General features: G+C 34.4%; 1 protein-coding gene across 7 annotated transcripts in view; it reads right to left on the minus strand.

Annotated features, from left to right (window-relative positions):
- The window catches only part of ATP11A (ATPase phospholipid transporting 11A), a 117,239-nt gene that overhangs the window by 16,718 nt on the left and 73,215 nt on the right, over window positions 1–27,306 (minus strand). For 5 of the 7 annotated variants that reach the window (XM_085215342.1, XM_019610020.3, XM_085215320.1 and 2 more), the window contains exons 6-25: window positions 24,562–24,690; window positions 23,975–24,078; window positions 22,772–22,822; window positions 20,632–20,696; window positions 19,334–19,415; window positions 18,525–18,675; window positions 17,208–17,405; window positions 14,089–14,262; window positions 12,729–12,892; window positions 12,382–12,453; window positions 10,622–10,695; window positions 10,280–10,383; window positions 8,839–9,020; window positions 7,881–8,132; window positions 5,353–5,527; window positions 4,566–4,668; window positions 4,185–4,330; window positions 3,173–3,232; window positions 2,248–2,375; window positions 403–538 (exon numbers count right to left, since the gene is read on the minus strand). In XM_085215342.1, the coding sequence (XP_085071468.1) occupies window positions 403–538; window positions 2,248–2,375; window positions 3,173–3,232; window positions 4,185–4,330; window positions 4,566–4,668; window positions 5,353–5,527; window positions 7,881–8,132; window positions 8,839–9,020; window positions 10,280–10,383; window positions 10,622–10,695; window positions 12,382–12,453; window positions 12,729–12,892; window positions 14,089–14,262; window positions 17,208–17,405; window positions 18,525–18,675; window positions 19,334–19,415; window positions 20,632–20,696; window positions 22,772–22,822; window positions 23,975–24,078; window positions 24,562–24,690 (2,550 nt within the window). The remainder of the gene's footprint in view (window positions 1–402; window positions 539–2,247; window positions 2,376–3,172; window positions 3,233–4,184; window positions 4,331–4,565; window positions 4,669–5,352; window positions 5,528–7,880; window positions 8,133–8,838; window positions 9,021–10,279; window positions 10,384–10,621; window positions 10,696–12,381; window positions 12,454–12,728; window positions 12,893–14,088; window positions 14,263–17,207; window positions 17,406–18,524; window positions 18,676–19,333; window positions 19,416–20,631; window positions 20,697–22,771; window positions 22,823–23,974; window positions 24,079–24,561; window positions 24,691–27,306) is intronic. The other 2 variants (XM_085215311.1, XM_085215304.1) reach the window with 2 other exon arrangements.

Genomic DNA, 27,306 nt, shown 5'->3' on the forward strand with positions numbered 1-27,306 from the left:
TAAAAATCAATTAAAATATTTAAAAGCTTGGTATACCTAAGTTCTTTTCTGATCATTCATAACTGCTCTACCAAGAGTCTTTTGATACATCAATCAGATATTCATCAGATGCGTGTTAAGCATAGAACAAAAAGGCTACTTTGTAAATTCTGAAGAAATTCTTCAACTTTGTAATACATATTTTTCCTAAGCTGCATCGAGTCCTATGCCTCCATTTACTGATATACAGAATGCCCATTAAATAATACAGATTTGGCTAAACAGGTAACCGATCATCATTCATAAAACAGCTATCAACTGTGTGGGAAATCTTAAAGAGAACAATTAAGACTGTACATGATGACAGAACACACTTGATGTTAAAAAATTACCTGTTACTGACTGACCAAATCCAACACTAACCTGTCCATTGCTGGTCACAATTGTGTTGTCAAACAAGAAATAGGCACCAAAGAAAAATACCACAGCATCAAACACTCCTAGGAATGTCCAATAAATAAATGCACGCCAGCGCAACAAAGCATTCTTGGCAACATCTCTGTGTAAAACAAGATATATGCATTTACATTAGAATGTTATTAAAAGCTCACACAAATGGTAGCAGAAATGTTTTTCCTTCAAAAAACTGTAAGAGATCTCATGAAAACCATCACCTCTCTATATGACAACTGTCTATATACTCCATACCCAAATCCTTCCTGAATATTTCCTCTTTATTTGTTTAATTCATTTTTTACTGAACCCTTTAAACTGCTGCCTGTAGTTTGCTTATTCCATCTGCATGGTAAACCCTCCTGGGCTGCACCCATTCACTTTTCCTTTTTTTTTTTTTTGCTGAGACTTTGCTTTGTTTCCCATTGGGTACTTCTACACAGAATGCTGCAACAAAGCAATATACTAATTTTATGTGGAATGTGCAAAATAATGATTTTGTAGTTAGGGTGAGCCTTCAGGTCAAACTGCATTTCTTAGATGTTTTCTCATGAAGATTACATGAATTGGGCAAAACTGTTCACTGCTGTTTATTTTGTTATTGTAGAAAAACTTAAATAGTTCAAATTAGTTCTTGCATACAGAAAGACTATATGTCAACTTGCCATTTACCATAAGACACACCAGAGCATAGTTCTGATATATAAACAAATCGGTTACATGAAAACCCAGAATTACAGGCATCTCACATAGTAGCTAGCAATACTATTAACCAACCCATTCACTACAGATGTTTAAAAACCACACCTGATAACTAGATTAAATCATTTGTCACTGCACGCTAACCCAGTAGATTAGAAATATATGGTCCAAAACCATATATGGCTAACTGTAGCCCTATCTGGCCCAAACAACTGTGCTATGCCCAAAACAGCTTAGCATAGACTCCGTTAGATATCAAAAAACAATGTTTTTGAACAAATAACCTGTTAATTTTTTTTAAAAAAAGATCTTCTAATGACCATTTCTAAACTGAGAACATTTAAAATATAAAAGAGAAAAGAAAAATGGGGGGTTTTGGTTTCATCAGTAGTATTGTGTATTCCTCTTCTATTTCATGGCTAAACACTATCTACACACTGATCACCTTTTGGCCATGCTGGTCACCTCCCTCCAGAAATGCTTGCACTTCAATTACCTATTGCTACCACTCTCTAAAATGTACTGGTTTTACAGCTACAAGAATCAAAAACTGGCAGTGTTTCTGGAACACTTAGATAATTACATGCAGTTTATTGGCAGGGAGTACATTTCAAGTGGCTAAGAATCTAAAACAGTCACAGTTTTAATGCCCAGAAGGGAGTAAACAATATGCAGAGGACTGTCTTGGACACAACACAGAATATAACCTATGATATAACACACCAGCGCTCAGTCTTCTTTTCTTTCAGAATAATATAAAGATGTATATGCTATGACTCCTCTTTATTATAAAAAAATCTATTCCTTATGGTTGGAGGAAATAAATAGAACCAAAATAAATCATAATTTGATTTGGAAAACAATAATTTCTATTACGCTCTCACTAACGTAGCAAACGAATGGAGCGACTTGTAGTATGTAAATATTCATGTTAAAATACATGTGTGTTGCAACACTTTACATGCCATGCATGTGGTTTTCAACACTTACATAGCAGTGTGTGTGATGTTCTATTGGGCCCCATGGTACAGAAATCCTGAAGATTTTGGTTATAACATGGAAAGACTCCACAACTGAACAGTCAAACTTCAAGGACTAATGTATTAAGTTTACCTGTACAGGGAAGGCTCTCTCTTGAGTGTGTCTGCACTGACATGTTGTTCCATTAGACTGTACAAGAGGATAGGAAGGGAAGTGAAGCTGATATTGTACAGTGTTAGATACGCAGTATCATACAAAGGCTGTAGATGGAAAAGAACACAATGAGTTTTAATTTTAAAACAAACCACAGCACTGCACTTAATTTAAAATGCATGAGTTAACTTCTTCAGAAAACATAAGTAAATCCCTTAACAAAGGAGGCAAATACCCCATAACAGCTGCTTACTGATTTAAGACCTAACTGTGCCTTTGAACTCCATTCATCTGGAGGAGAAAAGATCAACTAGAAGAGGGGGGAAGTATTCCAGAGATTCTTCAGCTGCAGGTGACTGAAATGAGCTGCACAAAGAAACAGCCCAATATTACCATTGTTTCTTCACCTCTCTGAACTATTTTTCCATGTATGGATCACCACTGTAACTAGAACTTAAACTTATTACATTAACCCCTTATAAGGGCTCTTGAATTATGCAAAACCTACTAGGTGGTCTTTTATGCTTAAAAATTGCTGTCATGCACCCCCTTTTTGATTCAGAATTGTACTGTGTACTTAAGAACAGGAAATCTTACAACCTAATTTTCAACAACAAATGCTTTAAATGACAAACACTTGCAATGTCTTTGTTTTCTTGTATTTTTTTTTTTACTTTGAAAATACACTGTTTTTATGATTATTAATCACATTAATTTCTGTAATTTCAACTGCCACTAAAAATCATACGAAGCAGAAGTAATACTCCTCTTTCTACAGTGTGCAAACTAACCTAGAAATTTTATCACCTGTACAGGCACAGTTCAGGCACAGTTTCAAAGGCTCTCTCTTTGTTTAAAAAATGACAAAGAGAAAATTCGGCAGTGAGGAAAAAAAATAGCTGACCTGTTGTGAAAACCCACAGAAGAACTGATATAAAAACTGAGGAAAAATGAAGCAGACATTCTGAAACATAAAATGACATGGTTAGAAGTGAAATACAAGCACTAATACATATGCTGTTCAGTGTAAAAGCTATTCATATTACAGTTTTATGACACTGGTTATAAATGCATTAAACACTGCAGGCACAATAGAAAGAACTGCATACGTTATATATCAACGCCATCTCACCAGTAAGTGAAAAAGACTTAAAATATTTTGACAGAAAATTTATAGGATTACAGTTTCAAAATTTAAGGGCAATGAATTTGTGATCCAGGAGCACAGCTCAGTTTAGAGAAGGGAAAAAACAAGATGCAATTCACAGGTGGACACAAATTGTGATAAGGAAAGATATTTATCTTCTGCTTAGCAGTTTCCAGCAAGATAGTTTTTAAGATGTTTCTATTTGTGACCCTAAGCTTCATCTTCCCCTAGCTATACATATGGTCAAGCAATAAGACCTTGAATAATCCTCTGATAGTTACTTTCTCTAATGTTCCACTGCTTGCTGAAAGAACTTAGACTGGATTTCAACATTCAGACCTAATAAAACTGTCTAAAAAAGAGAATGCAAATTATAAATTTCCTCCACTCACACTACTCCAATGAATTTAGAAACTAATATAAATTTAGTTCTACAAAGTTCTCAGGTACTACTTGCAACTTGATTTAAAAGGGCACTGTAGAGAAAATCCAGAAGTTAATGAAAACATAGAAGAGTCTGTGTTGGAATTTGTAAGAGTGAAAGGCAAATTTCACATTGAATCATACTGTAGATTACAGAATACACTTATACAAGATATTCCCTTTATGACCTGGTTAACAACAATAATCCTATTTCAAATTTGCAGTTGGCAGTCGGAAAATCTCTTTGTGGAATTATTGCTTTTTTTTGTACCAACTATATGTACATAGTTAGATATTGCCAATGGAATTTTTGAAATTGAGATAAATATAATAAGCATTTTCCTACCTTATAAAAGAAGTATTGCACAAGTTCAGATATCCTAACATAATAGAAATGCCCGTGAACAAGCAACATTTTTTTCAAATGTTTAAACTTAGGTATTGCATAGTCACTGTTTCTTGCTGCTTGACGACCTTCTTTGCCAATGATCCCTTAAAAAAAAAAAAAAAAAAAAAGAAAGAGATGGAGCTGTTTAATAATGGAAGAGCTATTTGAAAGACGCAATTATTTGAAAAACTGAAAAATAATGCTACAACATTGGTATCCTATGAGATCACTACTGTACTTCACAAAATTCCCCCCAAAATTGCCTCTAAAAACCAGAATCTGATTGAGATCACCTATTTTTAAGCAGTAAAGATTTTTTTTTCTGAAAAGCACACTTACCTATACCAACATGTGCTTCTAGAATCATACTGACATCATTGGCTCCATCACCAATTGCTAATGTGATAGGGTGCTCCTTTGATAGCTTAATCAATTTTACAATCTGGAAAAAAATTAGTGGTAAAAACTCTTGTCTACAATGGGTTGGTAACTTTGCATGTGTGTACAATTAAATAAAAATGACCAACACAGCTATGTAAGAAACTCTCTGAAAGGACACAAAAGCGCTTTTATCCGATCCAACAAACAGGCATTAAGATCACAGGAGGGTCTCTGTATTAAAAATTTTTTCTACAAACATGAAAAAAAATTATTTGATAAAAATTAGTATACAATAGTCTGCAAGTACTTAATTATATAACATGTTATTCTATCTGAATTCTTCCTTTGTGGCCTCCCACTTATATTAAATTAAAAAATTACTATCACCCCACAATAACACATAACCCAGGTTCTTGTAGCATCAACAGTTAGTAGACAATTCAAGGCTTGTTACATTAGGAGAAAGGAATTAGTTCCTTCATTAAATATGTCATGTACCAACAATAAAATTTGCACAGTATGTACATAAATCAAATGCAGGCATGCAGTTGGGTGCCATTTTAGCATACCATTATCTAAATTGCTTGCCAGTAGAAATTTCCCCTGCTCATTTTTTTTTTTTACTGCTTTTTCCATTTTAGTAGATACTAATGTAAATGTTAACATTTCAAGTCATTATAAACAGTATAAAGTTTTAACTTTCAATATTTACATACGTATGTTACACCAGAAAAGAAATACGAACCTGTGCTTTTTGCAAAGGTGCCATTCGACAGCATAACACTGCACTGCAGTTCCTGCAAATTTCAAGAAAGAGCTCTCTGTAGTTACCAGAGCTCCCATCTTGTCTTGGTTTCATTATTAATGACAAAGCTGCTCCATCAATAATTAAACCATAATCTTGCATATCAGTAGAAAGTCTGTTCAGGGATAAAATATAAACTAAGAGTCACTGTAAAATTCTCAGACGTATTTTAATTTCGGCAATACTTATTTTGTGAAAATTAACTAATGAAAAAATAATGAGTAGAGAATAGTCCATAATTAATACATTTTGAAATAAAAATCCTTGTACAGCACTGCTATTCATGACATTTTAGAATTCGAGCTTATGTTGAAAACATTCAGTGCTTCACCCGTTTGATTACAGCAATCTGAAATCTCAGTGACTTCAACAGTGAATATGAATTGGTCTGAAAGGGCTTTAAAAACTGCTGTAAGGTAAACTGAATTGCAGAAAGAACATCAGTATTCCACAAGACAGGGAAGAAAGTAAAAAAGAAAGGCTTCAGGTGCTCCAAAAATCTGTTCTGATGAGGAAAATAGCATTGTTTTTCAAAGGTCTACATTTAAAGATTTTTAAACCACATTTAAGCCACGCTTTGAAGGCAACACTGAAGAGCTGACCTGAAGAGTTAAGGCCACTGTTTTCATTTACTTTGCATTTACTACAGTGACTAAGTCTGATACAAGCAGACCTGGGTAAACTTTAAGATAGCTAATTGCTAGAAGTGTAGCCATGGTTGCATGTAGCACAGTTTAGCACAGAAACATATGCTGAACAATAGGGGGAGATGCTGTACACTGAGTGCTGCACACCGAGTGCTGCACTAGGGACTTCTGCAGCATCCTAATTATTTCAGAGCTCCCTATCACTTGCCAAAATTACATAGTAGCCTCGGGCTCAAGCCCACCAGTGAACGCTGTATAAACATACACTCCCTTTTATTTGTGCTCTAGTTTCAGTGCTGCAAGGTAATACTACTCCGTGTAGGTTTTCAACAAATGATTTCGCTATGACCAATGAAAAATACTGCATCTATTAATAGCCTTTAACATATTTTAAGCAACTCTATCTTCCCTACTAAAACATAAGCTATTTTTGACAAATAATGTAAAGTACTGCAAACTATATTTTAAAATAGGTTACAGATATTTTCCAGCACTTTCTTACCACTGGAACAAATAGGGCAACACCATTAGTATAACACAACATCTAATAAAAATATATTACTTTGAAGTCTAGACAATGTACTGATTGTCAAAAAAAATACAGTGAAAGATGTTCAACTTGAATTTGAAAACCAAGGTAAAATTTTGCTATTAATATCTTTGCACATTCTCCACCTCTGGAGCCAAACATAGGAGATTCTGATGAGTTTTTATGGCAAATTGGTATTCCAGAAGAAGTTCAACATGTTTAAAAGTAAGTTGTAAAACTTGCAGAATGTAAGCTGAAAGTGGAATGGATGATATAGAGATAATCAGTAAGTTATTTTTAAATGTGAGATGTAGGAGACACATTTAACTGAACACACAAATATTCTGGCCCTGAGTTTCAAGCCATAAAGCTAAGAGTTTAAGCACCTCTCTGTTAAAGTATCACAAACACACTACTAGCTTGTTGCTCCTTTGCTACCAATTTATTATTATTCAAATGCATATAAAATGAACTTGCTAACTGGTTCCATATTGAACACAAAGCAAATACATACTATTTCATCTCAAAGGTAAATAACTTTTCATGATGGTATGGATGCTTTTGATTCTAATTTCTATGTATTTACACGAAATGAAAAGAGGTCTCATAAAAGACTATTTAATGTGTATCCACTAGTAAGCTTCAAGCAGTCTAACTTATTTCATATTATACCCATGTTTTTGCTTTTTAATGCCATTTTCTATCTTCTTTCATGCTATGTTTCAAGAAAATCATTTCTATGCGCAATTCTTCTCCTTCCTTTGCCATTCAAAAAACAGAGAACTTGATGTTTTCTGTACCATTTACCTTTCTACTTAGGGCACTTTAGGTCTTTTTATGCACAAAGAAGACTCGGTACTGTGCTGTTGCCTGTCACCTGTCTGTAAATACAGCAGAATCTTTCCCCAAAATTGTGCAGTAGAGTCAACATAGCATAGCTCTCTGGGGACTCAGTTTTATCAAGAAAGTCGTATCATACAGTATCTCTGATTATAGAAATAAATCATGCTTGCTTCCTTTTTAAAAGTTAGAAACAGTATGTTACTACCAGTTTTACCAATAATCAGTATTTTTGCAGTATTTTAAACAGTTAAGCAGCACCAGCAATGAGATAGAGAGCCAACCATGACCGTAAAAAAATTAAATCTATATAAAGTTAATTGCTGCACAATAATTCACACTAACAGAAACTGAAACAGTATATTTGTAGTCTTAAGTTATTGGATCAATTTCATTATTTATGAAATGCACAGAAATGTATTCTTGGTTTGAAAATTCAACTTTTGTCTTACCCTGACAAGCTATCTCTGGTTAAGCTGCCACTGTGTCTTAGGACAGTTTTGCTTAGGTCAAAAAGCACATCATGTAAACTCTGCTCCTCAATTTTCTTTGTGGTTAGCTCAAGTATTTGTGTATTTCTCCGGAACAGTTTGCAAGCATAGCAAGTAGCTGCAGCAGTCTCCATTTTGTCTCCTGTTAGAACCCAAACTTTAATTCCAGCTTTCTGGAGTGCTTCAATTGTGTCCGCAGCTTTTTCTTGTAGCCTGTGGAAGTCAATGGACAATAGATATTCAAGGATTACTCAGAAACAGGAAATGGAAAGCTTTTCATTAAAAATAATAAAAGTATTCAATAAAAGATATCAGATCCAAGAATTTTCCACAAGGCGTGAATCTAAAATACTTAGGGAGCAGAACATTATCAGTGATTTATTTTGACATTTTCTAAATGTTCCAAGTTTCATCTTTTGTCTATATAGCCAAAAGGACATGATGCTTCATTCCCCAGACAAATACTTCACTTAAAACACTTCTAATGCTTTCAGCTAGTGACATCAAATAATGAAGTATACTGAATTATTAAAGTCACCTCCCATTTTTAATAGACATTTTTTTTAATTTAAGACATAATGAAGATTCTTCCTTTATTTCCTTAGTTCTCAAGTCACAGTTATTTCTTCCAGAGCTTTTCCCTACAGTTTGCTCAATAAGGTATTATACTAACTGCATGTAAATTGCTTGAACACACTGATCTCTGTATGCTCACCTATTCTTACTAAATTGCTAAATTATAAAGTTACCATGTCTAACTTTAATAAGATAAGGGTACAAACTTCATTCAAACAGAGAAGTGTATACAGAAAAAGAATTACAAGAGAGCTTTCCACAATTTCCACTAGCAGACATTTCCTTATTTATAAACACTGGACTAAGTAAGCATCTCCAAACACAGTCTAAGAAAAGTACTAACCGATCTTCAACAGCTGTAGCACCAAGTAAAATAAAATCTCTCTCTATCTTCTCGTACACTTCGGCCAATTTCTTTTCTCGGTCCTGGAGGGCCAACTTTGCATTCTGGAGCATCTTCTGTGCATTGCTATACTCTTCTGCTGTGAGCTTTTTATATGCAACACACAGCGTTCGCAGTCCCTCCTAAAGAATGGAGTCAGAAGAAACAATGTGCATTTCATAAATCTCTTCCTAGATTTCCTGCTGCTGTTTACGCTGTTATATTTGAAAAACTTGAATGATTTTACTACTAATATGAAGAGTTCAACCACTTACTTTTATAGTAAAGTGAGTATTGGATAATATAGACTAGAAAACAAGGGTCAGTTTGATTCTGTGCTGCCCTGAAAGCTGTTACAACCTGAGGAATGAACTTCAGTCCTCAAGATGAAAAACAGCTCAGCCACCCAACAGTATGTATGGGACTACCAGGGAAACGACGGTCACGCTGAAGCTTTCCTTTCCTATCTTTATAAGGGGCAGGATGAGTCATAAGAAATAATGATATAAATAGTAACTGTGCAGAATCTGATTTTGATGCTGTGTAACAGCAGAAATAGGGACAAGGACAGGAACAACATATCACAGTAAGGGCTGAAAGTAAAAACCTAACTGTGTCATTTCAGTCATGTGAAAACTAGAATTCAGTTGTGGTTGTTTCAGACCAGATCAAACTTTTGGATAGGGTGATATGTAAAATGTTTGCATACTGGATACCAGTAAATTTTACCCTATTTGTAAGACTACCAGTAACATTTCAATGCAATGAGTTTTGTGCATTTTTGGACACAAACCAAAATTCAACATTCACAACTCCAAGTAGAATCATGGAATCAATAAGGTTGAAAAAGACCTCTAACACCTCAAAAATGACCAACCACCAGGCCACCCCCACCAAGCCCACTAACCACGTCCCTTGGTGTCACACCCACATGGTTCTTGTATTACCTTTTCAGTAAAACCAAGTTCTGAATTTCTTCTAAAGATGGTCAAACAGCTCATAATTCATTTTAAACAAGCAAAAAAATCAGTAGAAGGATGACCACTATACTGTTTCCCCATAAGAACTATATTTAAGTTAATTCAAACTTCTGCAGTTATTAAAATGACATTCTAAAATGTTAATTGATGGCCCCTGGTATAACACACTTAACACATTTCTATCACACCAGAACTGCTATTTGAAAGATGAGATGGAGGAAAACCTCAAATAACGGAGTAACACAGATTGCTATATATACTGCCTGTGCTTACTTCGGTATAGAATAATCTCTGTACCTGGGATGACAAATCTCTTAGACAAATCTCTTAGATTATCAATCGAAGGTCAGGAGAACTAAAGTTTTTGACACTTGACAGCATGTGAACAGTTCAATAAAGTTTAATGCCCACTGGAATCTTACCACTGCGTTGCGTTCAACTCTGGATCGTATTTGGTCAATTTTGCCTTCTTTAACTCTAGGAAATATGGAAGAATCTGCTCCCTTGCAAAATAGAAATATATCACCTAAAAGAAACAGCATGTGTAATTTAAATTGGTGAGAAATACCTTTAGCCAAACTAATAAGCCTTTCAAAAATATTTCTTCCAGTAGTTTTAATAACATTTGCATGCATACTGGTACCCATTCCCTGTTTTTACAAAGAAAGGGAAACAGACCGTGGATGATCAACACTCTGATAAACTTGAAATAAATTTAAGTGAGATAAATACATCTAACAGGAAACAGAACATGGTAGTCCTACCTGTTGAAGATTTGACAATTACACTCATACGTCGTCTTACAGAATCGAAACTCAAAACCTCCAATAATTCAAACCTGAAAAGAAAGAGTATTTTTTAAACAACTCTGCTTTTTCATAAAACCTAAACTGGTTATTTCAGCTTTGAGCATATAGAATAAAATTGCTCCTAATGTGGAAAGTTATATTAAGTATGAAATATGGAACCACTACAGAATGAAATAGCAGGTTAGAAATAATAATTGCGAGGGGGAGACTCAGCTCTTAATTACTTGAAACAGACTCTGTCTGCATAAGGTTCTGTGATCTTCGGTATCCAGTTCCTGGTATTATTCAGTATAATTTATTTTAGCAAAAGACTAAAAACCTTGTAGTAGTACACTATATTGCTAAAATAGTAGGTAAGCCACTAGTAATAGTGTGTACATAGGCATAGCGTTACAACTTGTCTTTTAACAATACTTTACTAATTCTATTACTAAATGTGCCAACCTAATTTCACAATTTTTCCGCAAGCATAGACTGACAATTTAATCAAATGAAAAAAACACATTTCTTTTTACCAGTATTATTGATCGTTGCTTTTATGATTTGATTTATCTTCCTTTTTACCAGGAGGAAAAATGGACACAAGCTCCTGTTGTGTTGTCTTTCTATCATTCATTAGTCTGTATACATTAATCACTTATTGTCTTTTCCAGCGCAAACATAAATTTTATCATTATTTCCAGTCTCTTCAGGATTCATACAGAATAATAAAATCCTTTAGGTTGGGAACAATCACTAAGATCATCTAAGCCAACCACTAACCCATCCTCACCACGCCCACTGACCACATTCCTCAGTGCCACATCCACACAGTTCTTTAACACTTCCAGGGACAGTGATTTCACCACCTCCTTGGGCAGCCTGTGCCAATGTCTCATCACTCAGATTTCTGAGAAATTTTTTTTCTTAATATCCAACATGAACTTCCTCTGGTGCAATTTAAGGCCATTCATTCCTCTTGTCCTATCGCTGTTACCTGGGAAAAGAAGCTGACTCCCACCTCACCACAACTTCCTTTCAGGTGGTTGTAGATTGTGATGATAAGGTGACTCCTGAGACTCCTCCAGACTGAACAATGTCAGTTCTATTTCTGATAAGCCAGGATGTCATTGGCCTTCTTGGCCTCCTGGGTATGCTACTGGCTCACATTCAGCCAGTTGTCAACTAACACACACACATATATATATACATAGATTTTAGTTATAAAAGAGATTTGGTGGTTAATTAGTTCATCCAGTTACAAGTCCACACAACAGCCTGGAATTCAAGCCTGTGCAGGACTACAATGGTTATTTCAATAAAAGAGCAATTTCTAACAAAAACCTGGACCAGTCCTTTGCCTATGAACTGTGACACATTTTGGGCAAGTACCATTTTCCGTTAAGAAATCATTACCATACAACAAAGGAAAAATATCCATAGTTCCTAAAATTATTAGTAGCTATTAAATCAGGTTATGAACCACCATGTCATACTTTTGTTATTTTCATTTTTCTTATTGCATATACTGTCAAATTAATGGAATAAGCAAAAATATAAAACTATGGGGTGTATTTAAAATTACAAATATTAGTAGAGCACTTCTTTTCTTACTAAAATGTACATTTTGTGGCTTTCCTGAATATAAAATTGGTATATAGGGAGAGAATGAATTATTAAACATAACAATAAAAATTCCTTTCCTCAGACACATTTTGTGTATTTTAAGCACTCACTTCTCTCTGTTATTTTCCCGATTTAAGATCTCCATATAATTGTCCTTCAGGCATAGATAGGTGTAACCGAGTCTGTAAAATTGAAACACACACTAAGGGAATCCATACAAGAAACGTGTAATTATCCAGTTTAACATGTCAGAGAGATTTAAGACTGATATTCCGAGAAAAACAAACACAATTGCTTTTAGTTTATGAATATGAATAATCATGACTGCATATTAAGAAAATCATCAGCAATAAGTGATTTGAAGTTTGCTATTAGGATTTTTGTACTGAAAACAACTTTCAACTTCAGTGATTAATTCTTCAGATTAAAAAATTACAATATTTAGTTACATCCATACCTCTGTATTCCTTCAACTAAAGCAACTTCATCAGGTGATGAAGATATATATATGCGAGATCTTCTTGAGAGCTGGCTCTTCTTCAGCCCATCTACATTGTCATCATCTTTTACCTGAACAGTGTGGCAAAGACAAAGAGCTCGGAAAAATAGCTCCTCTCTCTCCTAATAAATAAAAGAAATTATTGTCATTATGTGCCATCACTTTCAGGTATTCCTTTGAATTATTATTTCTTTTTTTAGGAGGTTAGTAATGTCACAGATTACTATTAACATATGCAGGCAGTGTTATATGCTACCTGCCCTTTAAAGGGACCCAAGCCTATACCTGTGGTGGCCACAGAGCTGGTTAACAGCTGCTAGTAATAACATTGTCATGGAAGTCATAAATTGCGGACATGTAAAAGAACTCCAGTGTGCATCTATATAAAAGGTGTGCACATTTTGGGAGCTGGAACCAACAATTTCTATAAAGTTTCAGGTGGTTTGGCAATAGCAGTTTATCCATTTCTTATTTCTAGTTCAAGAGTCACACCATAAAGAGATTTCTATGTATTTAATGGATAACTGGCTGTGTTCTAACTGTATCTTTGTAACTGAACCTTATCTGTATCTGTCATTGTGATTCCAAGACAAAAACACAACTACTCTGGGAGCATGTTCAGAGAAGTGAAAATCACAAGGCTACTGATTTACAATTACATAGAGACCTTATCTTGCCACAGTAAAGGGACAAAGTATGATCTGAGATTGTATTGATATATATTTTAAAATATACTGTCCAGTTATCCTGCCCATTTACACAATGCTAAGCTACTGACATGAAGTTGCCTTAACTTTCAAGTAACCTCTTTTGCTTTTCACAGAAAAAAGCCAAAGCACATACATGCCATGTGTAATATGTTTCAGATGTGGCTACATTATGTCGCATTTAAAAGTAAATTAGTTTTAATCATAAGCCATTCTATGGCCACCTTCACTCAAAGATGACTGAGTGTATGCATTGAACATTCACTTTTCCCCTGCAAGAGTTTCATGCCTCGATTTCCTTATTGTAGACAATGTAAAATGGAAACCAGCTATAACATATCTTTAGCTGTTAATCTGAGAAAGTTCTGTATTTTGGGGTTTTATTTAACTCAGTCTTACAGCTTTATTAAAATTGGGAAACTTCTGATTAAGCATCTAAATCTTAATTAAACAAGGAAAGAAAAATGTTTATGCTGTCATGCATTTCCTGCAGATATGTACTTTGATTACAAAAATTCAAGGATCTTATATTTCTACCATTCCCTTCATCAGCATAATTCAATTTTCACATTTCACTGTGAAAAACACAGACCTAGAAAGAGTCACCATACCTTTCCACTTCCTCCTGGGGAAGAATCTATCATATCAATGCCTGTGCAATCATGGAGAATTTGGCCATTGCAGATAACATGTGGTATATAAACATGTCCTTCAATGCAACATTCTACAAATTCCATGTTGTTCTCAGTTAAGGTTCCTGTTTTATCTGTGAAGACATACTCAATCTGCAAATGAACACAAATTAAAAACAGCAGGAATATGAACAGAGATTTTCCAAGTTCTCTTCACATAAGTGAAATTATTACCGGGCTACACCTTCCTTAATCTAAGCTCTTTCAGAAAAGGAAGACAAAAAGTTCTTTTTTGAATACGTGTTCTACTAAAAGATTTTATCATACAAGAATACCAGCAAAGCTATCTTCTGCCTGATAACACTTATAAACAATATTTAACCTACTTTCACTCTTCTCTTAAGTTCCTTTTTGGTAATGACATTTGGTAATGTCATGCTTGCTGCAAAACAGATATTTATGGAAACAAAATTCACACGGATTCCATTGGCAGGAATGATTATTTAATGTACATACCTGGATTCAAATCAGTTACTTTCAGAACAGTACTTGAGATAATGTCAGAACTGCCCAATGCAACAACTTTTGTGTAAATGAAGAGTCTACACTATCACATACAGTTATATGCAAGAGCATTTTTACTGCCCCTATTTCTGTCTCAAAATTGAATTTTTAATTCATTTCCTTTTACAATGAGACAAAGAATTAAGGGCTAACAACAGCAAAAACAAAACTGAAAAGTGAATTGCAACAGATATATCTACCTAAGCTCAATTTTGGATTTAAACAATGAAAGTAAGGCAATTATTCAGTGTTCATCACATTGTTTAACTGACTTTAATATTTAATAAATACTTCAAATAAAACAACTACATTTTCTTTCAGGAGTCAGAAATTTTTATTTGAACTTTCCTCCTAGATTAACTTTCCTAATATTCACTGATCTGGAAAGGCAATTTTCCAGATTTTCCAAGGGTTTCTTATCTGGAGAGACAGCACTCTAATGACATGTTTTTCAAGGTGGACAGGATTCAGTTCTCTCTCATATAAACTGCTATATAAAGATTTCATATTATATCTATACTAGACACAAAATGCTATAAAGTAAAGCACTTTTATTCACTCAGTGTGCAATATCATTTCCAGAAAAAAAGGAGTAAAGTATGTGTATCACTAACAAAATCTATGATAAGCATCAATGACGATTAACATTCAATATGTTCATTAGAAGTAAGAGAAATAATACCTTTCAAGAATGTAGAAGCAGAAACAAGTTCATTGAATTTATAATGATATACCAAGTAATGTGAGAGTCTCATTCTTATGATTGTGCTTAAATGTACTATTACTCAATTATTCCACATATCAATCAGTGGTTGAAGATGAACAGGACTTCTGGAGGCCACCTGGTTACCAAGCCCCCCTACTCAAGCAGGGCCACCAAGAGCAGGAATTGGACCCAGTACTCCAAGCATGGCCGTAGAGAGTTAAACAAAGTGGAAGGATCACCTTCTTTCCCCCGCTGGAACCATTCCCCACGGGGTAGACCAGGGGGCTTTTGGTTGCCTTTGCCACAAGGGCTTGCTGCAGTTTCATGTTCAGCTTAGGGTCCACCAGAATACCAAGATTCTTTTCTGCAAAGCTGCTTTCCAACACAGTGGTCCCCTGCACACTGTGCCCCATCATCCAGGTCTTTAATGAAGATGATATGAAGTGAGCCCAGTACCGGCCACTGAGCCACGAGATACTGGCCTCCAGCAAAAATTCACGCCACTGATCACCACGCTCTGGGCCTTGCTGTTCAGGCAGTTTTTAATCCATAACACTGCCTGCTCATTCAGCACAGACATCAACACCGTATCTGCAAAGACTGTATAAGAGACGGTACAAACCGTGGTAATAAAATACTTGTACCATCTTTTGTCCAAATAGATATAAATACTCCTTAATACTCCTTAATACTCCTACTCAATAACTAGTTCAGCTGCACAAAAATAAAGTAATACACCATCTTATTTATTTTACTTGACAACCTATGGAAATTATTTAATTAATAAAGTTCCTAAACAGTTTATCCAAAATGTGTGCGCATATCTGTGTCAGTATGATGATTTTGTTAATGCAAAATAATAAAAGTGGAATTTCTTTCAAAAAAGCAGAAGGTCAGACAATCATTTTATTGGATAAAACTTTTGTCTGGATATTTGCTATCAGTCTACCAGACGAAAAGGGTATTTCTTTTATCTGGCTTTCACTGTAAGGAATTTAAATGCTTATATAAATCTCCCTCTATAGTTGTAAGAGAGAAATTACTACCTTTATGAAGTGCTTATTATTTACTAACATATTTAACCATTATAATAATCTATAATATAGATGTCTTTTTGTACCTACATTGCAGGTACCTATGCCAGTAAGAGGAATGTGCGTGCCTGCGCATCTGTTCAGTGAAAGTGGAAAATTCCAGCTTAGATTACACACTTATTGTCTAGATAATTTCACTTTTGTGAGACGATTCAGACTGAAGTGTAAATGGTTCAGAGGATATATAAATTTGCTATTGCTTAAATGTACAATAATAATATTATTTGAAAAAAAATCAAATAAGGGACTATTTGCGTAGAAAAAGACAATACAGAACTAATTTCCTAAGTTAGCCACAATACTGTAAAAAGTTATGAAATTCTAAAACGTATTTAAACAATGAAATGAAAGGAAACACCAATGTAATGAGTAATGTAGTACTCCTAACTCACGGAAATGAATGAAATTGCTTTAAGTGAAGTGTATTCAGGAATTACTCATTAAGCTCAATGTAAGTGTTGCTTATGTTTCAATACTTAGCACGGTAGCTCACAGGTGTTTTCAGAAACAAGTGCTGACTTGCACTGACTTAGCTGAGAAATCAGAATTTTTTATTGTGAAAATCTGAAGAAATCAAATACAATTTCTAAATTAATCAGCACTAAGGAAAATGCAGTTTAAAGCTGCAAAAAATTAGAGTGAAAATTAAATTTTAAATAAAAGTTACTATACATGAGTAAAATGTATTTTTATGCTGGAAATAGTTGAAATTTTTATCATTCAGTGAAATTTACCTGTCCCAACTCTTCATTGAGATCAGAAGTATTCACCAGTGGTCCTTCTCCTGTATCTTCGTCAAACATTTCCTCATCCCACGTAAGGAAATAAGAACCAAGAAATTTCTGCATTTCCACAGTGACATACATGGATACAGGAATAATGTAGTTAAAGAGAACCATGAATGCAAGGAAGTCTGTAAATGCTTGAAGAAACTGCCAAAGAAGCAAGATAAAAATAATAATTCTTCATGTACCATCAAATACTGAAAGTTGGCTACTTGCATTTGCAAGTCTCTTTTTAGCTTTCAACATTAAGCAACTCCATTCACATAGAATCATAGAATCACTCAGGTTGAAAAAGACCTTGAAGATCACTGAGTCCAACCACAACCTAACCATTCTACCCTACCTCTAACAACTCTCTGCTAAATCACGTCCCTGAGCACCACATCTCATAATTTGGCACACAATATATACTTTCATGATTTACATCATAATTATTTTTGCATGAAGTTTTTTTTTTTTTAAGTTTTAACTTGTATTTTTCTTTAAAGATATATAGATGGAGAATACATTTACACATTATTGCTGCAAAGTTCTAGATCAGCTAATGAGAGTGACTGCGTATGAATAGAAACAACATCATGTGAACAAGGAAAACAATAAAAACGCATATTCCCAAATTAGCAGAAGAATACCATAAAATCACATAGGTCATCGGAGAATTAGCAGATTACATAGCCTTCAGGCAGCAGCAGCATCATCTAGTCTGAAGTGGAATTTTCCCTCTCATTGGGATGATTTTCTAAAATAATATTCTGCCTTCTGTAATGTAGGGCTGAACTCATTATAAAGTATTCTTTCTTGACAGGGTCCTTGCTCTCATAAAGATGCTGGACACTGGCAAATCTGTTGGTCTCTAACACTCATGAGAGAGGTACAAGACTATATAAAACTGAGCTTTTGAGAGGTACTTGTACAGCAATTCCTACAGTAGATTGCTTTGAACAGCTGCCGGTTACATCATTGCCAGGAGCTGGGTGATTCCTTTCTGTCCTTTACTTTCTCCAAGAGTTCAGCTCTTTTCTTTAGAAACTCAGTGGTGGGAAGCTACAGAACATCTGTATGTGGATTTTTATACTAAAACAGAACTTTTATATCCTTGATGAATCTTCAGTTAAAGTTCAAAAAAACCCACCACATACAGGCTTTCCACAAATATACTGTCACCATTCTTAGTCAATACTTAGGCTGTACATACTTTTCAGTAGGAGTCTCACAAATTTAGAGCTTAATGAAACTTTTTTTCGGTATTTCAATTTATTTCCATACCTGATTTCTTTTCCTTTCTGGCTCTGTTTTCTGATTATACCATGGCTCATCACGAAACGGTTCGCTCTGCCAGACATACTTCAGGACAGTATTTATTAGCGCTTTACTGATGAGAATACAGAGGTATACAATAAGGAATACATTCATTGATCTAAAAAATAATAATAAAAAAATTAAAAATAAATAAAAATTCCACTAGTGTACAAACTACAGAGTTCATTTAAAAAATATTCTACTTGTCTTTCAGCCATTTGCTATGATGTTAAATAACTTCCCCTGAAAATAAGGGTCATAAATTCTATGTATGTCTATATGGAACATACAATTTTAGATTAAACATGGAAGATCTGTCACAAATTAGCTTTTGTGTAGTAATTAGCATTACTACAGTTGGTCCATACTCAAGGAATTAATTCTATTAAATTCAATTTAATTATATGGTTAAACAGTGGTAGGATATTGAAGCACATAATCTTGGAAAAAAGTCAGTAGGTAAATTCTAACCAATGAAAGAAAAGTCTGCTGGAACAGTAAAGCATACTTTATCTCAAAAATGTAAGCACAGCATCATGAAGGTTTTTTCTAATAGATAGTAATTGCTTAGTTCTGAGAACCTCATCTCTGAGGTTATAGGACTTATTTCATAATTCAAAAATGAAGCATGCAATAATGCAAATTTTAAGTTCCTCAACTTCTTTCATTGTTTAAAATTAATAAATCACATACTTTTAGCTAAATGAAAATATTGCCTTTTATACATCATTCAAACTTGCAGTTTTCCACCCCAAAATAAAAGTTTGAAATATTACTTTTCTACAGCAGATCGTTTCTGTGATTTTGACTGGTAATTTAATGCCATTTTTGTTTCCATGCCAGTGTAGATAGCAACACCTGAAATTAGACAAGTTGTTTTACTAAAGATTACACAGTACAATGACTTACTTGAATAAGAACACAATTCTCTAGATTATTAGACCATCAACTATTATACCCCCATCTATATAGCTTCTATAGTCTGAATAAAAAGGATACAGATCGAGATGATACTCAAAACTAAAAGTGGCTTTAATATTTTAGGGAAAATTTTAAGAAGCATTTATATCTCACTCTAAAATCACAATTCCCGATTCCTTGCATTTTTATGGTTGGTGGGGTTTCCTTGGCTTTAATTTTAAAACATAAGGAATACATTGTGCAAGACAATCCAACTAGAGCTAAACTACAGAATAAATCGAAGAAGAACAGAAGAAGGCTACTGATTTAATTTTCTTCAGGAAATGCTAATAATTTATGAAAAGAGATCTTCTGATAATACTGAATTCCTCTTAAAACTGCATTTTGAGTGACTAACCCTCAGAATATTAAATACAATAACTAGAAGTAAATGTAAACGAGAAAATGGATTTGAAGTGCAGAGTAAATCAGCACAATGATAAAATAATGCAGTTTTCAATATGGATCATTCCGAGTTAATGGCAAACACTGCATGTGTTTTACACAGACCAGAAACAACCACTCACACATCTCGCCTGATACACAAGTTAACTGAGATCTTAAAATCATGCCCTGAAGTTTAAAGAAACACTACAATCTAATTATATTAGTTCATCAATTTCAGATACCAATTAAAAGCAAAGAAGGCAAGTCCAAGTCAACATATACTTTTCATCCTTTTTGCCAGAAAAAGCTGTCAGATTTTCATATTTTAGGCTGAGTAAGTACATTGTTATTTATGACCTTCTTTCTTAGAGTGTGGAAGTTGTATAAAATAGTGGATGATTTGGACCCTTGTCTTTTTCAATATCAACAGGGAGTCACTGACTTCACTGGGACAACAATATTAATCTACAGTCCCTGTTCAGAACCCCTACATTCACATGAAGAAGGTCTGTCATCTTCACTCATTCTTGAAAATTAAACTCCTCCCAAAAATCTCCACAATCATTATATATCATTAATACTTTGCAACAGTAAATCTTATTAAAAAGTTGTAAATCAAGTGTTTCAATAAAAACCATGCACGCAGTAGTAACTCCACAACTGCAACCCCATTTGATGTTTGCTTACTACTTCACCATCCTCTGAAATAATTAATACAAATATTTACCAAAGATTTTTTCTGTATTCTTTAAAGTAGCTCCTCTAAGGAGCAGATTTTCAGATCCTAATGGCCTGCAAAAGAGAAACATTCCAAAATGTAAGTATTTAGAAAGAGACAACAGGCTTTAATGGAAGCCACCGAAGACAGGAAAGTAGTTTTACTCAGTGAATTAACTCATTAATTAATGGTACTTAACTATTTTAAGTGAAGATTAAAAAATATACAGATGCCTAAAACTAAAGACATAACCTCACAATCCAAAGCTAACATAGGCAATCTAATTTTGAAACATGTAGAGAAAACAGTGTTTCTTCATTTCTTTCATGTTGAAAGTCAGTGCATCTAAAAACCACATCTGAAGATATCTAAATAATATTAATTATCATAATTGTAAGGTGATTATTTTTAACAACATCAAGTCTTGTTTTAGGTTTGTTGAGTTTCCTGCATGTTAGAATTATTTGTTAAAGACAATTATGTCACTGTATTCCAATTATAAATGCTATACAAGGTATTGCTTTAAATGTACTACATACTTTTCAAAGCATAAAGATTAATATAGGTAAAATAATTTACTGAGAAGAAGGTGGAATTACCTACTTCTTCCCATGCTGTTTAAAGATGTTTGGAGCATATGTAACACAAACCACTATAAGACTGTGAAACCAAGGGCTACTTTATTGACAGACAGCATGCAGAATTGCATGGATGACATTTTAAACTACAGCCAGGCTCTATTTATATAACCATGGAGGATAAAACAACAAACAAACAACAATAAAAAACCATCCAAGAAGTAACGTCAGTATTTTTGGATGTTATTAAAAGTGTTCTTGTGGTACCAAAAAAAAAAAAAAAAAAAAAAAAAAAAAAGGATAACTACAAAAAAACCCAAATCAAGAAACTCTAAAGAAACAAACAAAAACTCCAGGGCTACTAACTGATGTAGAACATGCATCCAGTTCCATCAAAACCAGCAGTGTGATGTTAAGTGACCATAGTAATCTGCTTTTAAGTGACACATCACTCAACATGGAAAGGACAGGAGGATCCTAGGGAGGGTAAAGATGCCCACTACCTGGAAGAGGGAAGCTGTAACTAGGACAGTTCGTGAGGCCAGTGCTCTGCCTAGCCCTATGATCTGAGGGATCCCTAGCACGAATTCAGCCCCAAACAGCCAAGAGAAGTGTGAACTGCCCTGGATGTTGGCAGATTTTCACTATTTCACAGTGTAGGCATACATGTGTTTCCTCAGAGATCTTTGACACTAACAGGCTCAGCAGCCATGCTTTCTTCCCTCTTTGTTTACTGGTAGAAAATTACCAATCTACAGACATATGAGCTTAAGAAGGCACTTTGCCAGAATGGAGTAAATTCTCACATGCTGTAATAAATGAGAAGACTTCCTGTTATTTATTTGTCTCTTTGTCTCTTCACCTCATCAAAATCAGGTATGCAAAGTCTTTTCCTTACTTGCACACAGAAGTTCCTAGGCAGAAGAGACACGAAGACTCGTGACATTTTCGTACTGCATTGTTTTTCTTCTCTGTTTGCTGGAATGGTCTGGGCTACAGACTGCTCCATGTATGGAATGCATGTCACCCACTTCAGAATGAAACTTATTTGCACAGGAGGCAGATCCTCCTAGATGCAGACCCAAGGTAACAGATCATTTCCTATACCTCATATAAAATCATTTTCTTGGATGTTGCATTCTTAATCACTCACAACACTGCAGACAGTTTAGATAAATATACAAATCCTTTCCTCAGTTAAACTAAACATGATATTAGCATGTGCAATCTCCAAGAAGAAGGAAGAAGAAGAATGACAGGAATACACACAATTCTATGCACACTGTTTGGTGTACTGTAGAGACCCCATGCTAATTGAGCAGTCTTATCAAAGCTCTGCCAAAATACTTATCAACATCATTTACAAACCAAATATAGATCAAATAAAAACTCAAGTTAAAAAATGAAATATTCATGATGTACAAAACTACAGACTATAAACTTGTAAGAGAAAAATATTTCATCAACAAAAAAAGACAACCCAGTGTTGGTGAAACAAATGTAATTTAATTATTGACACATACTCAGCCCTAACAACAATTAAGTGTATAGAAATGCTGGATTTTCCTTACCTTGCTGTAGGCTCATTTCTATCATGGTAAACATTTATTCGACCAACAAATCTGCAAGGGAAATATACAAGTAGCTTAATAGCAGTGTTATTGCTAACAGCAGATGGTGTATTCCTGTGTGTATGTCTCAACATTTCTATTTTCTTAATGTACAAGGACACGTAATCCTATTTATATACAGATATGTATACGCCATACACATATACAACAAACAAGGCAAATTACTCTCACTTTTGAAATCTTTAAGGAGTATATATGTGAACAGATTATCTGAGAAAATTTTTGTTTAATGTTCTGTGATCATTGACATGTTTTTCTTGTATCCTTGGGGTGAATTAAACACACATTTGTTCTTAAATACAAGAATAGCTAATGAACAATTGGACAGTCCTACAACTAAGAGCGGATCTACAAGGAGTCCGCAAAGATGTAACATGAGCATAACATACATCAGGTTCATTGTTAACAACAGCAGATGTAAATCCATCTTTCATATAATCTTCCTGAAAATTTTGATTTTTTTTTTTTTTTGGCCAACTACTGATTAAGAGCTCACAGTAGGAGCACGAGAAATGTTTGCTCTGCCATTTTCTTGTTGTTTGCTTGTGCTCGGATTATTAATCTGCAGTTTCTTTGTAGGAATCTTTGTGAGCCACTTGCTTATTTTGTGAGGTTAATTTAGTTAGAAGTAGGTAATATAACTCTCCTTTACCAGGTACAAACAAACTGCCGTACTTCACAATACACTGAAAATGAACACACGAGTCAGGGTGTCAGTGTCAACCTCTCCACACTGCAGAACACCCACACTTCCCCAGGGATACTTCTCAAACTGTGGATCCTCTGACATACAGACAGCACGAGTATGCCAGCATTAGTATGTACATGAAATATTAGTAAAGCTTTTTTTTTTTTTAGATTAAAAAAAAAAATCTAAGTAGAAGTTCTAACATTTCCTTCACACACCTCAGTGAATAGTCCTGCACGTCCCCTGAATTGTGTGCAGTCCACTTAGGAGACCCCTGCCCTAGAGGAGACCTCTGACCTACCTGCAGAAGAAGAGCATGGATGGAACACTAAACTGACTCCAGACTCATTTTGGGGCCCACTCTAACCATGCAGATGCAGTCAGGAGTCTTTAATGATGATATCCTTATATTGGTAGAATATGTTAAATGAAAGAGATAAGAATTGTTTTCTTACTTATAAAGGTCAGGCTGAGGTTGTTCACATTCAATGGTAGCATGTAGTGCATCAATTTCTTGTTCACTGTGAAATGCCTTTGTATCTTGAACGGCATAGTGAGTCTGGAATGAATAAAAAGATGTATATACATTGAAAAAATAAGGACAGAGATATAAGGCATTTTTCCATAGATACACTCTGGTTCATTGTGAAAAAGACATACTAGTTTTTACATGGGAACTAACATTTCAAATATGAAGCACTTTTAAATGTTCCTCAGTGGATTCATTATTTGCATACATTATTTGCAGGTATCTTACAGTGTACTCATAAATCAGGTTAACATGAAAGTATTTAAGTACAAAAATGCTTGGGAATCATCTCTGTAATCTACATGCTTATACTATACACCAACTGCAAAAAAAAAAGTCTTGAATATTTTCATAAATTGATGTAACATCAAGAAAAAAGAACTGTCAGAAACTTATACGTCAGTATATCTGTTCACAAATATATGCACGGTATTTTTTTCTCTGTAAAAAAAAACAATACCAAACCTGAAAGCAAATTTTGCCTTAAAAAGAAAATGAAGAACATTTTATTACTTTATGACTGGATTCACCATCCAAACTAGCTGTTGTAACAAAACATGTTCCATCTCCTCTACTACTTGATAGAAATATTAAGTCACATGGGAATGTTTCATCTTCTTTTACCATCACAATATCGCCAACCTAGAGGGAAAAAAAAAAAAAAAAGTATCACGTGGCAGCTCAAAAACTTAGGTTCATTCAAATATCTTGAAAATTCATAAATTTTATTCAGACCAGTATGTTACCACAGGATTATATAACTACAGAACTATAACTGAGAATTATACTTTGTGAAATGAATCAGGTTTACTGTGTGCTACCTTTCAGAATTTCAAACCATTGTGCAAGTACTGAATTATTAAGCTTTTGACATTATTTGAGAGATGGAAGATATACTCTTGCTTCAAAAATAATTAAAACAAAATATTATTTCAAAAACAGCTAGAGATGTGGACTGCTTTCTTTTGCTCTTGGGGATAAGCATCTCAGAATACTGTAATTAGAGACAGTAGAAAGAAACCTAAGAATTCCAAGTCTGCCAATGAACACAAAGATATATTTTCAGTAGGATTTGTCATTAGAAGTCCATCCTACTCTTTATCCACGTTTAAAGATGAAAAAATTAATTATCATTAATGCAAACATAAGAAAGCATCTTACAGTCTGTTAAACAGTGCAATTGAACATCCAATTGACTACAAATTCAAGAGATTACTGTAAAGCATCTCTCTGAGAGTAGCAGCCTTTTATAAACTGTTGAAACTCATATTTTACAAAGAAAAAATTAAAAAAATGAACAAAAGGTAAAGATACAGTGTATGTTTTAAGAATGTAAGTTTCAATTTAAAAAATCATCAAACATCTACTAGAGATACCTTTCAGTCATAAGCCATTATCATAAGATTCAGCTTAATTGTTATTTTCATGATATAGTTATCAAGCTGAATTCTAATATCCCTAACAATCTGCCAGGAGTTGACTAATTCCACTTAAACAAAATTGTCTGCTATCAGCAGTTAAAAATGAAATTGTGATAGCATTGATATGGTTTACTAAAATGTACTGAAGAACTACTGAAGAATGATGTTAAAACATTTAACTTGTAGGTAAGCATAAAGCTTTAATTAAAGACCTTACAAAATACGTAAGGACAACTGGGTACTTTATGTCTAGGGAAAAACTTTTACCAACAAGTTATGTCTTGGGATGTTCAAATTTAGGAAGGGATTAATTTTCTAATGTACCTCCTCTTCTTACTACATGATTTTTCATATTTCATTCTGCAGACTCAGGCAAGTGAAGGTATGTAGTGAGACAGTGAAGTGGTAGGTTTGGAACTAGAGGCAGTGAACACCTTAGCTGGAGCCAGCCTGAACAACATGGAGCCTTCGTCGTGAAGAGCAGTGGAGTTTGTCTGACCAGAGTGCTGCTGAAGTTGTCATAATCTAATAATTGTCTCTGAGAGAACTTGCCAATTTGCCACAAAATCATTATTTCTAAAAGACAGTTATGTGGGTGAACTATAATAAAGCATTCAAAATAAGAACTTTATCAAAAGCACATAAAACACTGTTAGGGCATTGTCTTAAATAAACTATGCACAAACAGAGAATCCAACTATTATAAGAGGCAATTTTAAGAAGATGAGGTAATTAGATTGGTTTTACTAGCTCTCTTTACCACTGAAAACATTAATTTAACTGTCAGCTATCTAAAACACAGTGACATTATGGAAAATTTAATCATCTCTGCAGATGCTACTGAAGAAAGATCCCAAATTGTTCAGAACTTTCAATCTAGATAGAGAGAAAGCCAGGAGGCTGGTTTAGCGATCAAAGCCATCTTGGCAGTCAAGTGTCACAGTAAGAACATGCAGGAGAAAAAAATATCTGGAGTTTTTCAGGTTGCCACTAAAAATATTTACACATCAGAAAGTGAATTTTCAGATACAGCTCAAAGACAAACAAGTTCTCTTCATTCTGATTTTCACAGTTCATAGTGTTGTGTGGTCCTTATTATTTACTAATTTATCTAGCAAGATTGTCTCTGTGAGCTATGGCATACAAGTCAGTCTGCAAGTCAGGAGCAAACTACAATAAAACAGCCTATCCAAAAATAAATTAAAAACCTAAAAAGTTTGCAGTAGAAAAAGGGCAGGAGTCAAGAAAAAAGACAGCAAACAAAATACTGACAAAGTGCTCTTGTGATGATATCTGCCAATGTGTCAGTTAAAAAGAAATCTCATCTTTTAGCAATTCTTTTTCCTTCCCTTAATGAAGTGTCCATAGGCTTTTAGGGGCAGAAGAATCTGCCTTTATGTGATATAGTCTGTTTTCCTGCATAGTACAGGTCCAACAATTTTACTCTGTCACCCACGGACAGATACCCTCTCCACACAAGTATTCCCTATGTCTTTCTCTCCCACCCTTTAGTTCCTTGAAATAGACTCTGAAAGGCAAAGAAGTGGGGAGAAGTTGAGAAAATATATGCAATGGATTCATTACTATAATACAAATTCCAGTTCTATGCTATATCGCTCACTTCATATAGAATGGATAACTGTTTAGGTACATGGAATACTGAGCAGCACATCATGTCTTAGTTGTATTTATTTATTTATTTTATTATCTGGAAGCTGTAGGCAGAAGCTACCATATTCAAATGAATGGTCACAGCAGAAAGGCAGCGAACCCTGTAGATCTATTTATGCCCAAATGAGGATGAACAGAAAAAGATATTCCTAACAAAGATATTAGA

Source organism: Meleagris gallopavo, chromosome 1 (assembly GCF_905368555.1).
Source record: "Meleagris gallopavo chromosome 1, MGAL_WU_HG_1.1, whole genome shotgun sequence".
NCBI lineage: Eukaryota > Metazoa > Chordata > Aves > Galliformes > Phasianidae > Meleagris > Meleagris gallopavo.